We start from the raw sequence: 17,484 nt of genomic DNA on the forward strand, positions 1-17,484 counted from the left end.
TGCTCTTTACTCTTCTCACTTCTGTAACCTACTTGTGAAACAATCACACGCTAAGTCTATGACTTAGTGAGGCATTATGTTTATAAAAGAACTCTAATTATTTAAACATGCAGGAATACATCATCTCATGATGTCATACCAAGACAATTTAACATTACATACAATGTAATATACAAATATACATATCTCACACTATATCCATTACTAACCTTATTCCATTATCCATATTCTTATCATTTATGTCTAATAATCATATACTCATATATCCATTCTTTTAAGCCACATATGATTCAATTAATCAAGCAATATACACATCATCTCATATATCATATAATACAATTCATATCACAAAAGCATATACTTTACATGTAATATATTTATTTATTGTTATCTCTTTGTTAGCCCATGCATATCTGTGAGAACTGTAGATATGTGAGTCTATTGAGGTTGTGCACTATGCTGTCACCACAGCTCATATGGGGTCCCACTAGGGGATATCAAATTTGTCCCAAATGACCACTATGAAATGTTCCGAAGGACCGCTATGTCCCGGAGGACCACTATGTCTCGGAGGACCACTATGTCCCGAAGGACCGTGTAGACCCTCGACTCTTAGCATTCCAACTATATCTCTAGATCTCATAACATATAACATGGGCATTATCTTTATATCGTTTCACATCTTCATGTAATCACATGATTCACTTTCACTTATCACATATACTTTCTCTTTCATATATCTCATGTCATATATCACATAGCTCATTATAACATTTCATAAGATCACACTTAATCACATAGTTTATTTCCATATAATTCACATGTACATATAATAACTTATCTCATATCATATAACTTATGGTTTATACTTTTATATTCACATAAATTCTATAACATATTATAACCTATAAACATATCTCACTTATGCATGTATTCATGTACACATTTTCATATAGTCTATATATATATATATCATAACTCCATGTTTTACATAATTACTTATCTCCCATCATTTATTTACTAATTTCATATATTTACCTAATTCAGTTTCACATAGCTTATCACATATACAAGTCTTCTAATAAATTATCATCAAAAGCTCCTATAATATCTCTCTATGGCTTCATAGATTTTTACTATATATCTTATTTATTATAAATTCATTTAAGCCTATAAATCTTTCCCATATAATTTATCTTACTTGTTTATATAGTCACTTTCTTTTTGTTATCACATGAATCATTGGTATTTTACATAGTTCGTGATCCTATAATTTATATCTCAAGTTCATATAGTTCATATAACATTTTCCTATAATACATAAATCATTGCCATATAACACATATCATATAAATTCATACCACATAACATGTAATATGAACTAAACATATTCACGTAATATCAAACATAATCATACTTCTAATCATACAATCATATATTCAAAATATTGGAAACAGACTTGTCGCAAGTCTAATTTCCATATACAATACGTATATTCTAATAATATGCGCTCACCTTGGCCTCACTAAGTTCCAATCCCCTTTTATGATTTCCTTTCTTTCGATCGAATCTTAACTTGATAGTCGTCCTGGAACTTGTTCGTGCTCGATATCTACATCATCGTGTATTGATACTTATCATTATCCAATTGATATACTTTAATCTATCATTTCTTAGAGTGAAAGAAAGATTTATTCCATTTCCCATTGAAGTGCATCGGTACATTCTACAGTGTATCGATGCATCCCTAACATGTGCATCGATGCACTACCCCATGCATCGATACACAATTTACATTCGATGTTTCTATTTTAAGGGGTGTATCGATGCACTCCCTATGCATCGATGCACTCACTACATTCGATGTTCATTTAATTGAGAGTGCATCGGTACACAATTAATCTGCATCGATGCACACTACCCAGAAATTCCAGTTAGAGCACGAAATCCACTTTCATTTTATCCCAACTCTTCATATTTCATCCCCTTTTATATTCTTAACTCGCATACCATATTCAAACTCATTTCTATTCATTTATCACCTCTTTAACATCAAAATCCTATTCTCCATATGTAATTCAAGAATTACACTAAATTTTCAACATGTTACAAATTCAATTATATTGTTTCTAACTTCTTAATTAGACCCAAATTTGGTCTGGAAATCCCATAAATATCTTTCTACCAAGATTTCTTTTATTCCGTTCCTTCTTTTAATCCTTTCTATACTTTTCCTCTTATTGTTTTATGAAAAATTAAGCTTTCCTTAAGCTTAAAAGTCACTTGATAATCGAAACCAAACTTAAAATTCAATAAGAAATCAATTAACCAGAACTAACCTTTGCTCTTGGCTTCCACGTGAAGAAGAAAAAAAAGAGAAGCAGAGAACTCTGGAGAAATCTCTCTCTTTCCATGTGGTTCCCTTATCTTATAAAGGAAAATAAAAAATCTTACTTGTCAATTGACCATTTTACCCTTTAATTCATTCAATAATTACTAAACAACATTCAACTATATTTCCAATAAGTCATTAAACTATTTAACTATTCTACTTTTATCACCAAGTTTAAAAAATTCTCATTTTAGTCAATGACCCGGATTTCGGGATGTTACATAAACGAACACGAACGAACACAATAAACGAACATAAACGAACAACACAAACACAAAAAAACTTATTCGAACACAACAAACGAATGTAAAAATAAACAACAAGAATAACAACTTAAAATTCATTAATATAACCTGCAACTTTAGAGTTAATTTGTTCAAATACGACAAAAACATACATAAATCATAAATAAGCTATATGAACATAATAAAGTCTTAATGTTAATTTGTTCAACAAAACAATCTTCTTGAAATCCAAACAACTTCAATAATCTTCGTAACATATTCAACTTGCCCTCTGTTCGAACATAAATGAACGAACATAAATGAACATAAATGAACGAACATAAACGAACATATAATTGAACGTTCACGAACGTAAATGAACGAACGAGCCCTTTGTTCATGTTCGTCCATTTAATTAAACGAACACAAAATCTTGTTCATGTTCGTTTATTTAATAAATAAACGAACTTCCCGCCGCACGGTTCATGAACGGTTTGCTAAACGTTTAGTTCATTTACAGGCCTAGGTATGAGCACAAAAAATAAAAGAAATGTGAACGATAAATGTCAAGTAATTGAGAGTTATCTTTGAATAGATACTATATTTTATTTATCTCAGATTAACAAAAAAATCTGATTCCAAAAAGAAAATTAAAATTAGGGTAAACAACAAGTTTAGTGTCTTAATTATCACTTTTATCTCATTTTCATCACTCAATTATTTTTTGTTTCAAAATTATACTTAAGGTTACATTTTAGTTTTATTTTGACATCTATTGTTAAAAAATTAAAGGTAATGTTGATGTCACTATAAGATAATGACATGTCATCATTGATTTTTTTTTAAAAATATCACGTTAATAGTTTTGTTACTTTTTTAATAGTAAGTGATCAAAATGAAACGAAAACAAAATATTAAGTATGGTTTTGAAATAAATAGTTGAGTGACCAAAATGAAATAGAAAAGATAATTAAGATACTAATGTATAGTTTACGCTTAAAATTAAAATATAAAAGAAAAGTTGTCGAAGTTGGGAGCCAACTAACGTCTTGTAGAGCTTTTATAATAAAAGGGAAAGTGAGTTGCTGAATAGGTATAGGGTAGCTCTTGAAGGGCCAACTATATTTATTAAATTCTTCAACACCTGAGTACTGAACAAAGGAATAAGCCTAAAAAATGACTAATAAATTATGTTTTATTTTTTAATTTGGTCACTTAAATCTAAAAAGCTGCAAAAAAATAATAAATTATATTTTATTTTTTTGTGTCACCTATAATAAATTTTAGCGATGACATAACGTGACTGGTTTGATGATTAGTTAAAAATAAAATTAAAATTGCAAGTTGATTGTTTAATTATAAACTTTTTAATTTTGTCACTTAAATCTAAAAAGCTGCAAAATGACTAATAAATTATATTTTATTTTTTTGGTTCACCTATAATAAATTTTAGCGATGACATAACGTGACTGGTTTGATGATTAATTAAAAATAAATTTAAAATTTAAAAGTATAAATCAAGCTATATTAATCGTTAATGGAATTATTGTTTTTTTTAAAGGTCACGCGGATTTGAACATAATATTTACAGAAATATTTGAACATTTAATGTTATTTGTCAAATGTTAAGAGTATTTTAAACATATATTATCTTATAATCATTCTATATTAATAAAAAAATTTAAAATTCATTTTTTTTAAATTTTCAAAATTAAGATAAACTTGAAAAGTAGTTAGACCCCAAAAACCTAGAGAAGAGTAACCTCCAAGTATACACTCAATTCCATCCGTAGGGATAACGTAGTTATCATGGTTATTATTCACTTGCATTACATTATAATACGTCAATGAAATTATAACTTAACCATAAATTTTGAGATCTATTTTAAATCCATTTCGATTAGCAATTTAATCAAACATTATAAAGATTATAGAGATACGGCTTCAGTTTTTTTTTACACTTGTAATATGAACAATAAAGACTTTGAAGCTGAATCATGAAAGCTTGAGATAATGGATGTTTCAGGTTGTGTAGCATCCTCCTCCACCGTATACCTATACTGAGTACAACAGTAACACCTAAAACTCGTATAATATATCTATACAGATTATAGATGTCACATGATTTTCTAAAAACATTTTCACAATTCCAAAAAGTGATTTACAAAATTCTTTTCTCAAATTGGTAATTGATAATATAAAAATATTATCTCAAGTAAAACTATCATATGACATTTAAAACATATATATGTATATTAATTACATATACTCAAAATAATAATAATGTTTCGTATTACCCATATTTAAAATAGCCTAAAATAATTTAGTTTATCCATTACAAACTAGTTTTAAAATAGTTCAACAGAGCAACTAGGACATTGATAAGTACATGCCACTAAGTAAGTCAAAATTACATCATAGGATGTCTTATTGATATTGTAGTATATTCCTTTATGCTTGGAGTGCTCTGTACTCTTTACTCTACTCTTGGTTTTTTACCTATGCGTGCAAATCATCACACGCTAAGTATATACTTAGTGAGTCAATTAAAAACAATAAACAATACAATACAACTCATGCATGAAATTTAATGTCATTTTCAAATACTATATGATCACATTACCTGCATGACCAATGTTTTACCATAATCAAAATAATATAATATAAATATCATCATTTTTACCAATAGTTATAACCCACAAGTAAACCTATGAAAACCCTAGGTATTCGAGTAATATCTACAACGTAGTGCTACACATAAGGTCGTGCCCACCATAGACACTTAGGGGTTGTTTGTTTATTTTAGAATGATTAAGCGCTGAATGATTCAAATGTTGAATGATTCAGAGGCTCTGTATGAATTATCTCTGAATGTGACATGATGTTTGATAATGACTCTGAATCATTCAAAATGTACTTTGATGCTGAATCATTCAACATTGTTTTGCTGAATCAATCAGCACTGAATCATTCAGAGGTGCAAAACAAACGCGATGAATGCTGAACGGTTCAGCATTCAGCGCTGAATGATTCCATTCAGAGCCAAATAAACAGCCCCTTAGTGTCCTTACACACTATAATGCTAATATAAACCTGCAGCCGCTATACTCTAAGGCATGCCAACTATACCCTGTCCTTTAACGACTTACTTAGGCATATAGTCTAATTCATTCATCCATGGTATCATATAGCCATATATCTAACATTAAGGCAGTTCATACCCAAAATAACATCCATGGTAAAATATCACATTATCCATGATCAATGCATTATCATTTCACACTGTGACATATCAACGTCATATCGAAGTTATAAAAATGACATAATATCATGCTGATATAAATAAGGTCGACTTTTCACAAGTCTTCCAGATGATTTATGAAACGTCTATGAACAATTTCATGCATGTATTGCACTCATCTTGACACTTTATATACCCAAAAGATGTGCCTCACTATAATCAAAATAAACCCTTTATATTTGACTTGCCTCGATCACAAATCAATCACGATCTGTACAAATCACAAATCAATCACGATTTGTACAAATCACAAATTCATAACAATACATATGTTAGTATTGTACTAACATAAACACATCCCCAAAACAAAATCCATAATATACTTGAAACTCATTTTCTACAAAAAAAATACTTAACACTTAATAATTCCTATTAATATTGGCACCAACTTTTCCAATTTTCACAAATTGATCCTTCACCATTTTATCACTTAAATTTTTTAATACAAAAAATTCCAGCACTGAACTTATTACTATTCAAGTTCTTTTACAAGGCATAATTACATTTAAGCACCCCTAACTATACGATTGTTGCACTTAAATCACCAATATTTTCAAACTTCTAAAATAGTCATATTTTTACATCTAAATACTCATTTAAATTCCAAAACAGTAATTTCCAGCATAGTACATCAACTATTAGGCAATTATACAACCATTCATAACTTTTCCAAAATTGTTGAATTGGTCCCCCAACTTTAAAAAAATTATAAAATGGTCCCCCAACTTTTAAAAATTTATAGAATGGTCCCCAATTTTTTCTAAGGCTTGTAGAATACCTCCTACATCATTTCCAACCCTTATATAATTTTTCCATAATATTTTTTCACTCAACCAACCCATGGTCGAATGCTTTAAAGATAGAAACTAAGTTTTCATGATTTTTCTTGATTTTGATTCGATTCAAGCATGAAATCAACTTCCAATCAACCTTACAACATCTCTAAAATCAAAAACCTTAATCAACTCTCATCATAACACAAAGTTCTATAATTTCTTCATTTGACCGAAAATTATAGAATCATTTCTAGGAAGTTTGAACATGTTTTAATCATAAATCAAGTTTGAAAATGAATCTATAACCTCAAAAACATCAATATTCATCATCAATTCATAAACCCTAAGATTTGGGATCTTTAAAATCAAGCAAGTTGAGCAAGCATAATTGGTACCAAAAGATATAGTTTCTCGACTAGATCACTTTCCTATTTCATGCATAACTTGAAATCCATAGAAAATAGCTTAAAAATGGAAAACAAATATTTTCCCTTACCTTAGGAAACTCACGGCAATGGAGAAGATGATGAACACTTTTCTCATGAAAATTTAGATTTTTTTCATGCTTATCTACCTTTAATTTACCTTTAATGAATATTAAATTCATTAAATTAGGAAATTACCAATTTACCCTTAATCAAATTTCATAATCACCATTAACCCAAGACACCTCAACCTTATCATCTTCCAAAATAAGACACCTCAACCTTATCATCTCCCATAAGTCAAAGATGAACAAATAAGATCTTAGTTTACAGATTTGCCCTTGTTTTTTTCTTCCAAAAATCATAATCTTACACTTTAATATAACGGTCCAAATTAAACATGGAATTAAACCCTTAAATCTCAAGATTTATATTATTTTCCAACATTTAAAAATGTGAAAAATAATATTTTCTGTCTAACTTATCATCCTCTAGATTTTCCTCTATTCTATCTGATTTATCGAATTTTTCCTCAACTTCCTTGCTTTATAACTTTTATTACAAAACTCGTATTAACATTTTGATTCCACAGAAACGTTATTCTTGAGATAAATTATTTATTTACAGGGCCAATTTGTAACTTTTTTAAAATTACCATTTTAGTCCCTAAACATTTCTAAAGTGTATACTTTGGTCATCAAACTTTAAAAATTTGTAATTTGGCCACTCACTAAAGCCATTTATGGAATAAAATTCTTTTTGAGGAAAATTACCACTTAGGTCCTTAAACTTTTCCTAATTTTCTTCTTTGACCAACAAATTTTCAAAATTTTCATTTTGGTCACTATCTAAATTTTTGGGGTTTTACAAATCTCCCCCTTAAATAAAATTCGTCCTCGAATTTTAAGACTTTATGCTTTTGCCAAAGCACTTTAACTAGAGGAGTCGTCTTGCTACACAATTATTTGATTTCTCAAGCCAAAATATGTATTGGTTCTTATTCATAAATCAAATCTAGTCGGATCTCAATTTCCTCCGATGAAATGACATGTGAAGGATCCAATCGATACTTTCTAAGCATCAACACATGAAAACATTGTGTATTTTTTTCCAACTCCGGAGGTAATGCTAACTGATAAGCCATCGGTCCAACTCTTTTTAAGATCTCATAAGGTCCAATGAATCTTGGACTTAGCTTTCCTTTGCACCAAAAACGCAAAAATCTTTTTCCAAGTTGATACTTTAAGAAAAACTTTATCTCCTTCATGAAATTCAATCTCTTTTCGCTTCAAGTCTACATAAGACTTCTGCCGATCAGATGACATCTTGAGATTATCTTGAATTATCTTTACTTTATCCTCAACCTCTTTCAATAAATCTGGGCCAGCAAGATTCCGATCTTTTAACTTGAACCAATTTAATGATGTTCGGCATTTTCTCCCATATAGAGCTTCATACGGAGCCATCTTGATGCTCGATTGATAGATATTGTTGTAGGCAAATTCTGCTAAAGGAAAATACTATTCCCATGATCCCTTGAACCCAACCACACATGCCCTCAGCATATGTTCTAATATATGAATAGTACACTCTGATTGACTATCCATCTGTGGATGAAAGGTCGTACTGAAATTCAATCGAGTACCCAAAAACTTTATGCAAAGAATTCTAAAATCTTGAAGTAAACCTTGGATCTCTGTCGGATATGATTGATACTGGTACTCCATGTACTCGAACTATCTCCTTGATATACAACTCTACATATTTATCCAAGGCGTAATCGATTCGCACTGGAATGAAATGTGTCGATTTCGTTAACCAGTCAACTATCACCCAAATGGAATCCATCTTATTTGATGTCAAAGGTAGCCCTGTAACAAAATTCATAGTGACTCTCTCCCACTTCCACTCTAGAATAAAAAATCGGTTGCAACAATCCCGAAGGGACTTGATGCTTCGTTTTCACTTGTTGATATGTCAGACATGTAGTAACAAACTCAGAAATGGCTCTTTTCATACTTGGCCACCAAAATTGACTCTTAACATCCTGATACATCTTACTCGTGCTTGGATACATAGTCAGCGAACTAAAATATTCCTCAGAACTAATATCTTTATTCATCTCATCATCATGTGGAATACAAATTCTTCCTAAGAAATACAGACAACCATCAGACTTGACTTCAAAGTCTTTAGACTCACCTTTTTCCACCAGTGAAATCTTTTCCAAGCATCTGCCCTCTTTCCTTTGTAGCTCTATTATCCGATCTTGAAGCATCATCTTTATCTTTAATTCAGCCAACGGTGCACCATTTTCTTTCAACAACAGTCGCACATCCATAGCTCACAAAGTTGCAAAAGTTTCCCGACTAAGTGCATATGCAACAATATTTGCCTTCCCTGAATGATAATTAATGATCAAATCATAGTCCTTTAAGAGTTATATCACTCTCCTTTGTCTCAAGTTTTAGCTCTTTTTGAGTCAACAGGTACTTCAAACTCTTATGATCCGAGGAGATATGACATTGCTCATCATACAAATAATGACACCAATTCTTTAAAGTAAAAACAACCGCCGCTAACTCAAGATCATGAGTGGGATAATTTCTCTCGTGTTTCTTTAATTATCCGATAGCATAGGCGACCACTTTACCTTCTTTCATAAGTACACAACCCATACCATTATGAGATACATCATTATACACCACATACTCTTTGTCAGATTTTAGTTGTACCAGTACTGGTGTTTCCATTAAAATCTTCTTTAAATCTTCAAAAACTCTCTTGACATTTCTCAGTCCAAGCAAATGAAACATCCTTTCTCAAGAGCTTGGTTAAAGGAGAAGCAATCATCGAAAAGTTTTTCACAAACTTTCGATAATAACCAGCAAGTCCAAGAAACTTCGAACCTCTATAATATTCTTTGGAGGTTTCCACTCCACTATTGCTTGACCTTCTTAGGATCAACTCTTATGCATTCTGCTGAGACAACATGACCAAGAAAAGCAACTTCTGACAGTCAAAACTCACACCTTGATAGTTTGGCATATAACTTTTTCTCTTAAATATCTCGAGCACAATACGAAGATAAACATCATGCTCTATCTTTGTCTTCGTGTATACCAAAATATCATCAATAAATACAACCACAACTAATCCAAGTAAAGTTGAAATACTCAGTTCATCAAATCCTCGATCTAGCAGCTCTTGCTATTGAACCTTTATTCTCTTAACTCAATTTCATCCATTTGATATTAAACCATATAAACAAAATCAAAGCCTTGAGAACCATAATATCTTGAATTTCACCTCTCGATCTGGAGGTAACGCAAATAATTAATCTAAAAAGACATCTGAAAATTCATGCGTTGTGGGAATATCATATGATCTTACTTCAGATACTTAAGCATCTACTACCTTAGCTAGAAAAGCTATGCATCCTTTTTACATCATTTTAATCATACTCATTGCTGATATCAAATTAGTGATGATTTTGCTTTTCATCAATCACTAAAATTTCCAATTTATCCACATCTTTATAAATTAATCGCTTCTTGCGACCATCAACACCACCTTAGTGCAAAGATAACCAAACCTTACTCAAAATTATCTAAAACTCGTTAAATGATAATTACATCGGATTCATTAGGAACATAAGCTCCTGAACCTTTATCGAATATTTAATATATGTTCGACTAACACATGCATAATGACCCATAGGTCTTCTGCCATAATAACACTTGTTATCCAGTCGAATTGAATATCTCAACTTTAGAATTCCTTAATTCATTCTTAAGATAATTTGTATAACTTTTCCATACCCATAGAATTTATTCTCGAGCAGTGGAAACATTTTCCATCTCAAATGAAAGTTTAAATGTCCACGTCGTTCAATAAGAAGACAATTTGTAACAATAACTTCATATCAGTTAATGCTAAAATCACACTATCAAACAAATTTACTCTTTTTCCTCTCACTACAAACTTGAAACTTTTCAAGTTCTTAAGAATCAATCTCAATCTAAACAATAATTTATTGTAGCATGGAATGGGTAGACAATCCATTTTTGCAAATTTACTTTCGCAAGGTAACTCTATCAAGTCCATAAAACTTAATATAAATTCTCAATCAAACTCATAATTATTTGATTCACTAATAATTTAACTTTCCTTAAACTTTTAGCGAACAACGTATTTACCGCTTACTTATTTCCTCTTACTCAAATAAAAAATGCTTTAAACAATTTAATGCTTAACTTAAATATTTCTCACTTATTTAAGCTTACCTGAAGGAACCTCAGAGTCATCACTAGATTCAGAAATCTCCTTTGGATCCTCATCCGATTCGACTTCTCTTGTAAGTCGTTCAAACTTTTTAATGGATTCCTCAAATGCAGAAACTTCGTTGAAAGCTGAGGCATTTCTTCCACAGAATGGAGGAAAATCCCTAACAGCTTCAACTCTTCTAGTACGTGATACTGAAGTCATGTCGGATTCTTTTGGGTCGATTTCCATCTCGACCTTCTTTTCTTTAGTTTCCGACATCTGAACATAGTCAAAATCATCTTACAATAGTAAAGAGTAACTTTACTCCCAATAAGCATCATCACAATATATATATATATATATATATATATATACAACTATCAGTAAACTTTTGACATCTTAGTGGCATGTATACATTATTGACTTAATATAAACTCTTTCCATGTCCAGAAACGACTAAACCAAAAGCTTTGATACCAATAAATGTAACACCTAAAACCCTTTTAACATTGACACCAACTTTTTTAATTTTCACAAAATGGTCATTCACCATTTTATCACTTAAATTTTTAATACCAAAAATTCTATCACTGAACTTATTACTATTCAAGTGCTTTTACAAGGCATAATTACATTTAAACACCCCCAACTATGCAAATGTTATACTTAAATTACCAATCTTTTCAAACTTAAAAAATAGTCATATTTCACATCTAAACACATTTAAATTCCAAAATAATAATTTCCAGCATAGTACATCAACTATTTGGCAATTATACAACCATTAACAACTTTTCCAAAATTTTGAAATTGATCCCTAATTTTTCAAAAATTATAGAATGATCCCTAAATTTTTCTAAGGTTTGTAGAATACCTCATACATCATTTCCAGCCCGTATATAATTTTTCCATAATCTTTTTCACTCAACTAACCCATGGTCGAAGGCTTTAAACATAGAAACTAAGTTTTCATGATTTTTCTTGCTTTTGATTCGATTCAAGCATGAAATCAACTTCCAATCAACCTTACAACATCTCTAAAATCAAAACCTTAATCAACTCTCATCATAATACAAAGTTCTATAATTTCTTCATTTGACCGAAAATTATAGAATCATTTCTAGGAGTTTAAACATGTTTTAATCATAAATAAAGCTTGAAAATGAATCTATAACCTCAAAAACATCAATATTCATCATCAATTTCATGAACTCTAGCATGAACATAAACCATAAGATTTGGGATCTTAAAATCAAGCAACTTGAGCAAGCATAATTGGTACCAAAAGATAGCGTTTCTCGACTAGATCACTTTCATATTTCACGGCATAACTTGAAATCCATAGAAAATGGCTTAAAAATGGAAAGCAAATATTTTTCCCTTACCTTAGGAAACTCACGGCAATGGAGAAGATGATGAACACTTTTGGCATGAAACTTTAGATTATTTTCATGCTTATCTACCTTTAATTTACCTTTAATGAATATTAAATTCGTTAAATTAGGAAATTACCAATTTACCCTTAATAAAACTTCATAATCACCATTAACTCAAGATAACTCAACCTTATCATCTCCCATAAGTTAAAGATGAACAAATAATATCTTAATTTACCGATTTGCCCTTGTCTTTTTCCAAAAATCACATTCTTGCCAGTTTAATCCAACAGTCCAAATTAAACCCTTAAATCTCAAGATTTATATTATTTTCCAACATTTAAAAATGTGAAAATAAATTTTCGGTCTAATTTATCATCCTTTAGATTTTCTTGAATTTTCTATTCGATCTGATTTATCGAATTTTTCCCCAACTTCCTTTGCTTTATAACTTTTATTACAAAACTCGTATGAACATTCTGATTCCCATAGAAATGTTATTCTTGAGATAAACTATTTTTTACAAGGCCAATTTGTAACTTTTTAAAATTATAATTTTGGTCCCTAAACTTTTACAAAGTTTATACTTTGGTCACCAAACTTTAAAAATTATAATTTAACAGCTCATTAAATCTATTTATGGAATAAAATTCTTTTTGAGAAAATTACTACTTAGGTCCTTAAACTTTTCCCAATTTTCTACTTTGACCAATAAACTTTCAAATTTTTTATTTTGGTCACTATCTAAATTTTTGGGGTATTACAACAACAGACAACACACTTGAAACATTCGGTCGCCGTAGCAATTTACTCGGGTTTCCGGCAGGTAATGATGGCGAACTTGATCACACTCTTCTGGTACGCTTGGATCATCAATGGCATCACCAATGCACCTTTGATGGTATTTAATCCTAACAACATCAATCCACATTAAGACCAACATCAAGCTATGCTCATATCAACTTGTTTAACAAGATATCGAATGTTAAACATAGTTACCGCTACGTAGCAGTGATACGAAACCCTTCCACGTAAATGCCGACCGTATCACCACTGGCCAGAACGGGACAACGTGCTCGGACCAATCAGCAGCCTTTACATCCTGCGAGTGAAGCATGTGAAATTGAACAGAACTGTCGAATGACCGAAAGGGTTTTAGCCAATTCGAGGAAATAAATTTACCAGGAGGGAGAGGGACTGAAGGAGTTTGACATAATCAGAAGTAGAACACCACTCGGGTAAATAATAAGCATTGCATATCCTGTTTAGCAGCTTTTTCTCCCATGGCTGCAAAGACTCTTCGGATAGATCCTGAAGAGAGGGACAGGGTGGTTGTTAAATTGTGAAAGTGGATGGCATCTTTTAATTTTATTCGTAAGAATATATTTAAAAATTATATTTTTATCATAAGACTTGTTGAAATTGAGGTGAACAAAATTCAAATTGACTTGAAAAATCAATTTTTTGACTTGACTCGACTCGAAAAAATTTCAAGTTCAAATCAAGTTAGAAAATACAACTCAAATAATTCAAAATTTTTAGTAATTAGTGGATTAATTTTTAAGTTTGAGTCGAGTCCCTCAAATTTTTATGATATATGTGTATTACATATGAAAAAAATATGAAGAAATATATATGTATTGTATATGGTTATAAAAGTCATTTAAATTGAAATCAAATAATATCATAATATAAAAATAGTTATTATTAAATTTAAAAATAAACTCAAAAATTTGACTCGACTTGAATTTTATAAACTCGACTCGACTCAAAAAAATTTGAAATCAACTTGAAGTTATAAAATAGGACTCATTAAGTTAAATAACTCAATTTTTTTACTCGACTCAATCGCTCAACCCCTATGCTGAAACTAGGTAGTTTTTCAAATTCAATGTCCTTTTTTCTAATATATAAATGTGACAATAATTTTCTGTAATTTCCTATTTCCTATTGAGAATGGACCACCTTCACAACTCTTGTCTATTTTGGTTTGGTACTCTCCGCCTAGGATGTATCGTCGTCTCCTCCACCCCTCTTAGCTGGTTTTGTTGTACGATGATTAATTATATTTTCCATTATATTGTCATTTTAATTTCAACCTAAAATATTATCTTATTCAACTTAAAAAATTATACTATTGATAATATTTTAAGTTAAAACTAATTACTCTCATTATTTAATTTTACAACAACAAGTTATATTTTCCACTTCCTCCTTCCACTTCCCCATAACTATATCCTTTAATTTCAACTTCCTATATCATTTTCTATTATTAAATACAAGCTATCCAATTAGATTAAGTTAACCTGTATAGGAGCAAATTAATATTATTTATAAATTATTTAATCTTTCTACAAATAGTAAAAGTATATTTGAATAAAACAGTAAAGCAAGTAATTTAAGTTTTAAAATGTTTTCTTATTTGATCTGTTGGCATTCATTCATTTATAATATTTAGATTCAAATCTTAATTTCACTTAAAAAATTTAAAATCTTATATTTTTAGACCAACAGGTTATTAATATATTTAAAATATTTTTATTTTTCAGGAAATATTAATGATTTTGAGAGTTGAATATTCTTATAAAAGCATTGTTTTTCTTACACAACTTAAAGCACGACAAGTTTACCAAATAGGGATGATTACGGTGCGGCTGAGACACATGTTTTTGTTTACATTTTATTAATATGGATATTAAACAAATAATATTAAACTGTTAATCACAGATATGAATGTTTTTGTTAAGGGTTATATCAAATACTAGAAGAATAAGTCGGTTCATCGGTTTTGTTATGGGATTCAGAAATTATGGGGTTTAGATGCATACGAAGCTTAGAAGATTGATGATTAGTTTAAAAATGATAGGAAACATTAGAAATTTAGTTTTCCTTTGATGTTCAGACGTTGAATATTTTAAAACAGAAAAGTGGGCAATCATGCCAAACAGTAAATAACCAAACACAAAGATGAACGCAATAGACAAAATAGAAGAAACATGGTGTGGTTTCAGCCATTGAATCCAGATGATGTGCAGTGATTTATTTTCGTGTTCATCAGATTAATGGTTTCGAAGAGTATATTTCACAGAAATGGATAGAAAATACGAACCGGTAATCCCAGCGAAACGGAGCGACTCTTCGATCATTCGGATCTGGGCAGCTCGATGATCGGAGGCGGAAACATTGGAGGACGGATCGTAAAAGCCATGGTGCATATGGTGGCCCCAAATGACTTCCCAAAGCCCCGACGACTGGTCGTAAAACTCCGCTATCCCATACTGCAACGCCATTGTCACTCTGCAAAATCAAGAAAAAGAGTCGACGGAAATAGGCTTAGGCTAGTCCAAGTAGGAAGTTTGTTTTGCACATGTGTGTCTTATTTATAATTTCTTTTAAACATCACCCACGATTATTTAATTAATTCTAAGTTAAATAATAGATATATTTTTTTTTTAAAAATTATAAATAAATTAGTTAATTATGTATAGATTAATAATCTGAGCGATTATAAGATAACATTTATTTTAAAAAATTTAGTCTATCGACGTTGTATACGCCTGTCGATGAAGTTTGTATATAAAAGTGTGTCGTTTATAAGTACAAATCAAGTGACCTTGACGATCGGTAAATTATTATTATTCATTGAGGTCGTGGATTTGAGCACCATATTTGCATAGATATAAATGTTCAATGTTAAATGATTAAGAGTCTTTAAATAAATATTATATTGTATTCGTCTCATATTAATAAAAAAATTCGTTTATAATTTTTTTAAACAATATAGGTAAACTAATTATAGATTTGCTAATAAACGTGTATTTTTAATATATGAATAAATTATTTAATTAAAATTTTAATATATGTCATTTCTACGTTAAATATTAAACAAAATAATGATTTAATATGATATAATAATTCTAATTATTAAAAATTATACAATTTATTAATTTTGTCATAATTTGAAATAATTTAATATTCCATATTTAATAATTTCTTCATTTTTATTTTTTTCTTCTATCAAGTTACTTGTTCTTCTTCAAAAAATGATAAATTATTTTTAATTATGATTATGATATAAGAACAATTTAATAATAATTTATTATTGTTTTATGATAAAATATAATTATTTAACCGTTGCTTTGATTTGATGGACTCATTTGACAATATTACAAAAATAGATCAAATTGATAAATATTTTTAATATAAAATATTAAATTTATTGATTTGTTTTGAATTAGGTTATAATTCATATAATACGTAAATTTTGAGACTAAAAAATTTATTATACCAAATTACATTAATTGTTCATTTCAATTTTGACAATAAAGTGGCTTATTTATAATCATATTTTAATTCAATGATATATTAATAATATTTTAATTGAATAATATATTGACATAATGCTAAGAAAACATCTCTAGGTTTTGACTAAATAGTTATTTTGACGGTCACATTCCAAAGTTTCGGGGACTAAATTGAGGTATTTTTAAAACTTTAATGTTGATTTAGAAACTCTCAAAATTGTAAGAACTTATAACGTAAATTACCCATAAATCTAGGGTTATGAAGGCTTACCCTCTCCGTTGCAGTTTCTAACTTTTCCCATTTGAAAAAAAAACCCCATCAAACTCTCTCTCCATTGGCCGATTTTGGTTTTCTTTGATTCGTTGGCACTCAGGTTGTTATGACTCTCACCGATGGCATCATTGTGCTTGTCTCACCGA

General features: G+C 29.9%; 1 protein-coding gene across 1 annotated transcript; it reads right to left on the reverse strand.

Moving 5' to 3' along the window:
• Positions 1 to 4,572: 4,572 nt before the first annotated feature.
• Positions 4,573 to 16,050, reverse strand: LOC120133705 (tocopherol O-methyltransferase, chloroplastic-like). The gene is made up of 5 exons (XM_039150232.1): positions 15,847 to 16,050; positions 13,943 to 14,071; positions 13,760 to 13,862; positions 13,531 to 13,671; positions 4,573 to 4,689 (listed from the first exon to the last, which is right to left on the reverse strand). Exons 1-4 carry the CDS (start codon positions 16,048 to 16,050, stop codon positions 13,568 to 13,570), a joined length of 540 nt encoding a protein of 179 aa, XP_039006163.1. The 3' UTR covers positions 4,573 to 4,689; positions 13,531 to 13,567.
• Between the last annotated feature and the right edge of the window lie 1,434 nt (positions 16,051 to 17,484).

This window comes from Hibiscus syriacus, unplaced genomic scaffold (genome assembly GCF_006381635.1).
Source record: "Hibiscus syriacus cultivar Baekdansim isolate YM2019G1 unplaced genomic scaffold, ASM638163v2 tig00110584_pilon, whole genome shotgun sequence".
NCBI classification, from domain to species: domain Eukaryota; kingdom Viridiplantae; phylum Streptophyta; class Magnoliopsida; order Malvales; family Malvaceae; genus Hibiscus; species Hibiscus syriacus.

Coding starts and splice junctions, on each gene's coding strand:
- LOC120133705 (XM_039150232.1), bottom strand. CDS start 16,050: ATGGCGTTGCAGTATGGGATAGCGGAGTTTTACGACCAGTCGTCGGGG. Junction 13,863..13,942: donor TTCAGTCCCTCTCCCTCCTG/GTAAATTTATTT, acceptor CTTCACTCGCAG/GATGTAAAGGCTGCTGATTG. Junction 13,672..13,759: donor CGTATCACTGCTACGTAGCG/GTAACTATGTTT, acceptor TGATGTTGTTAG/GATTAAATACCATCAAAGGT.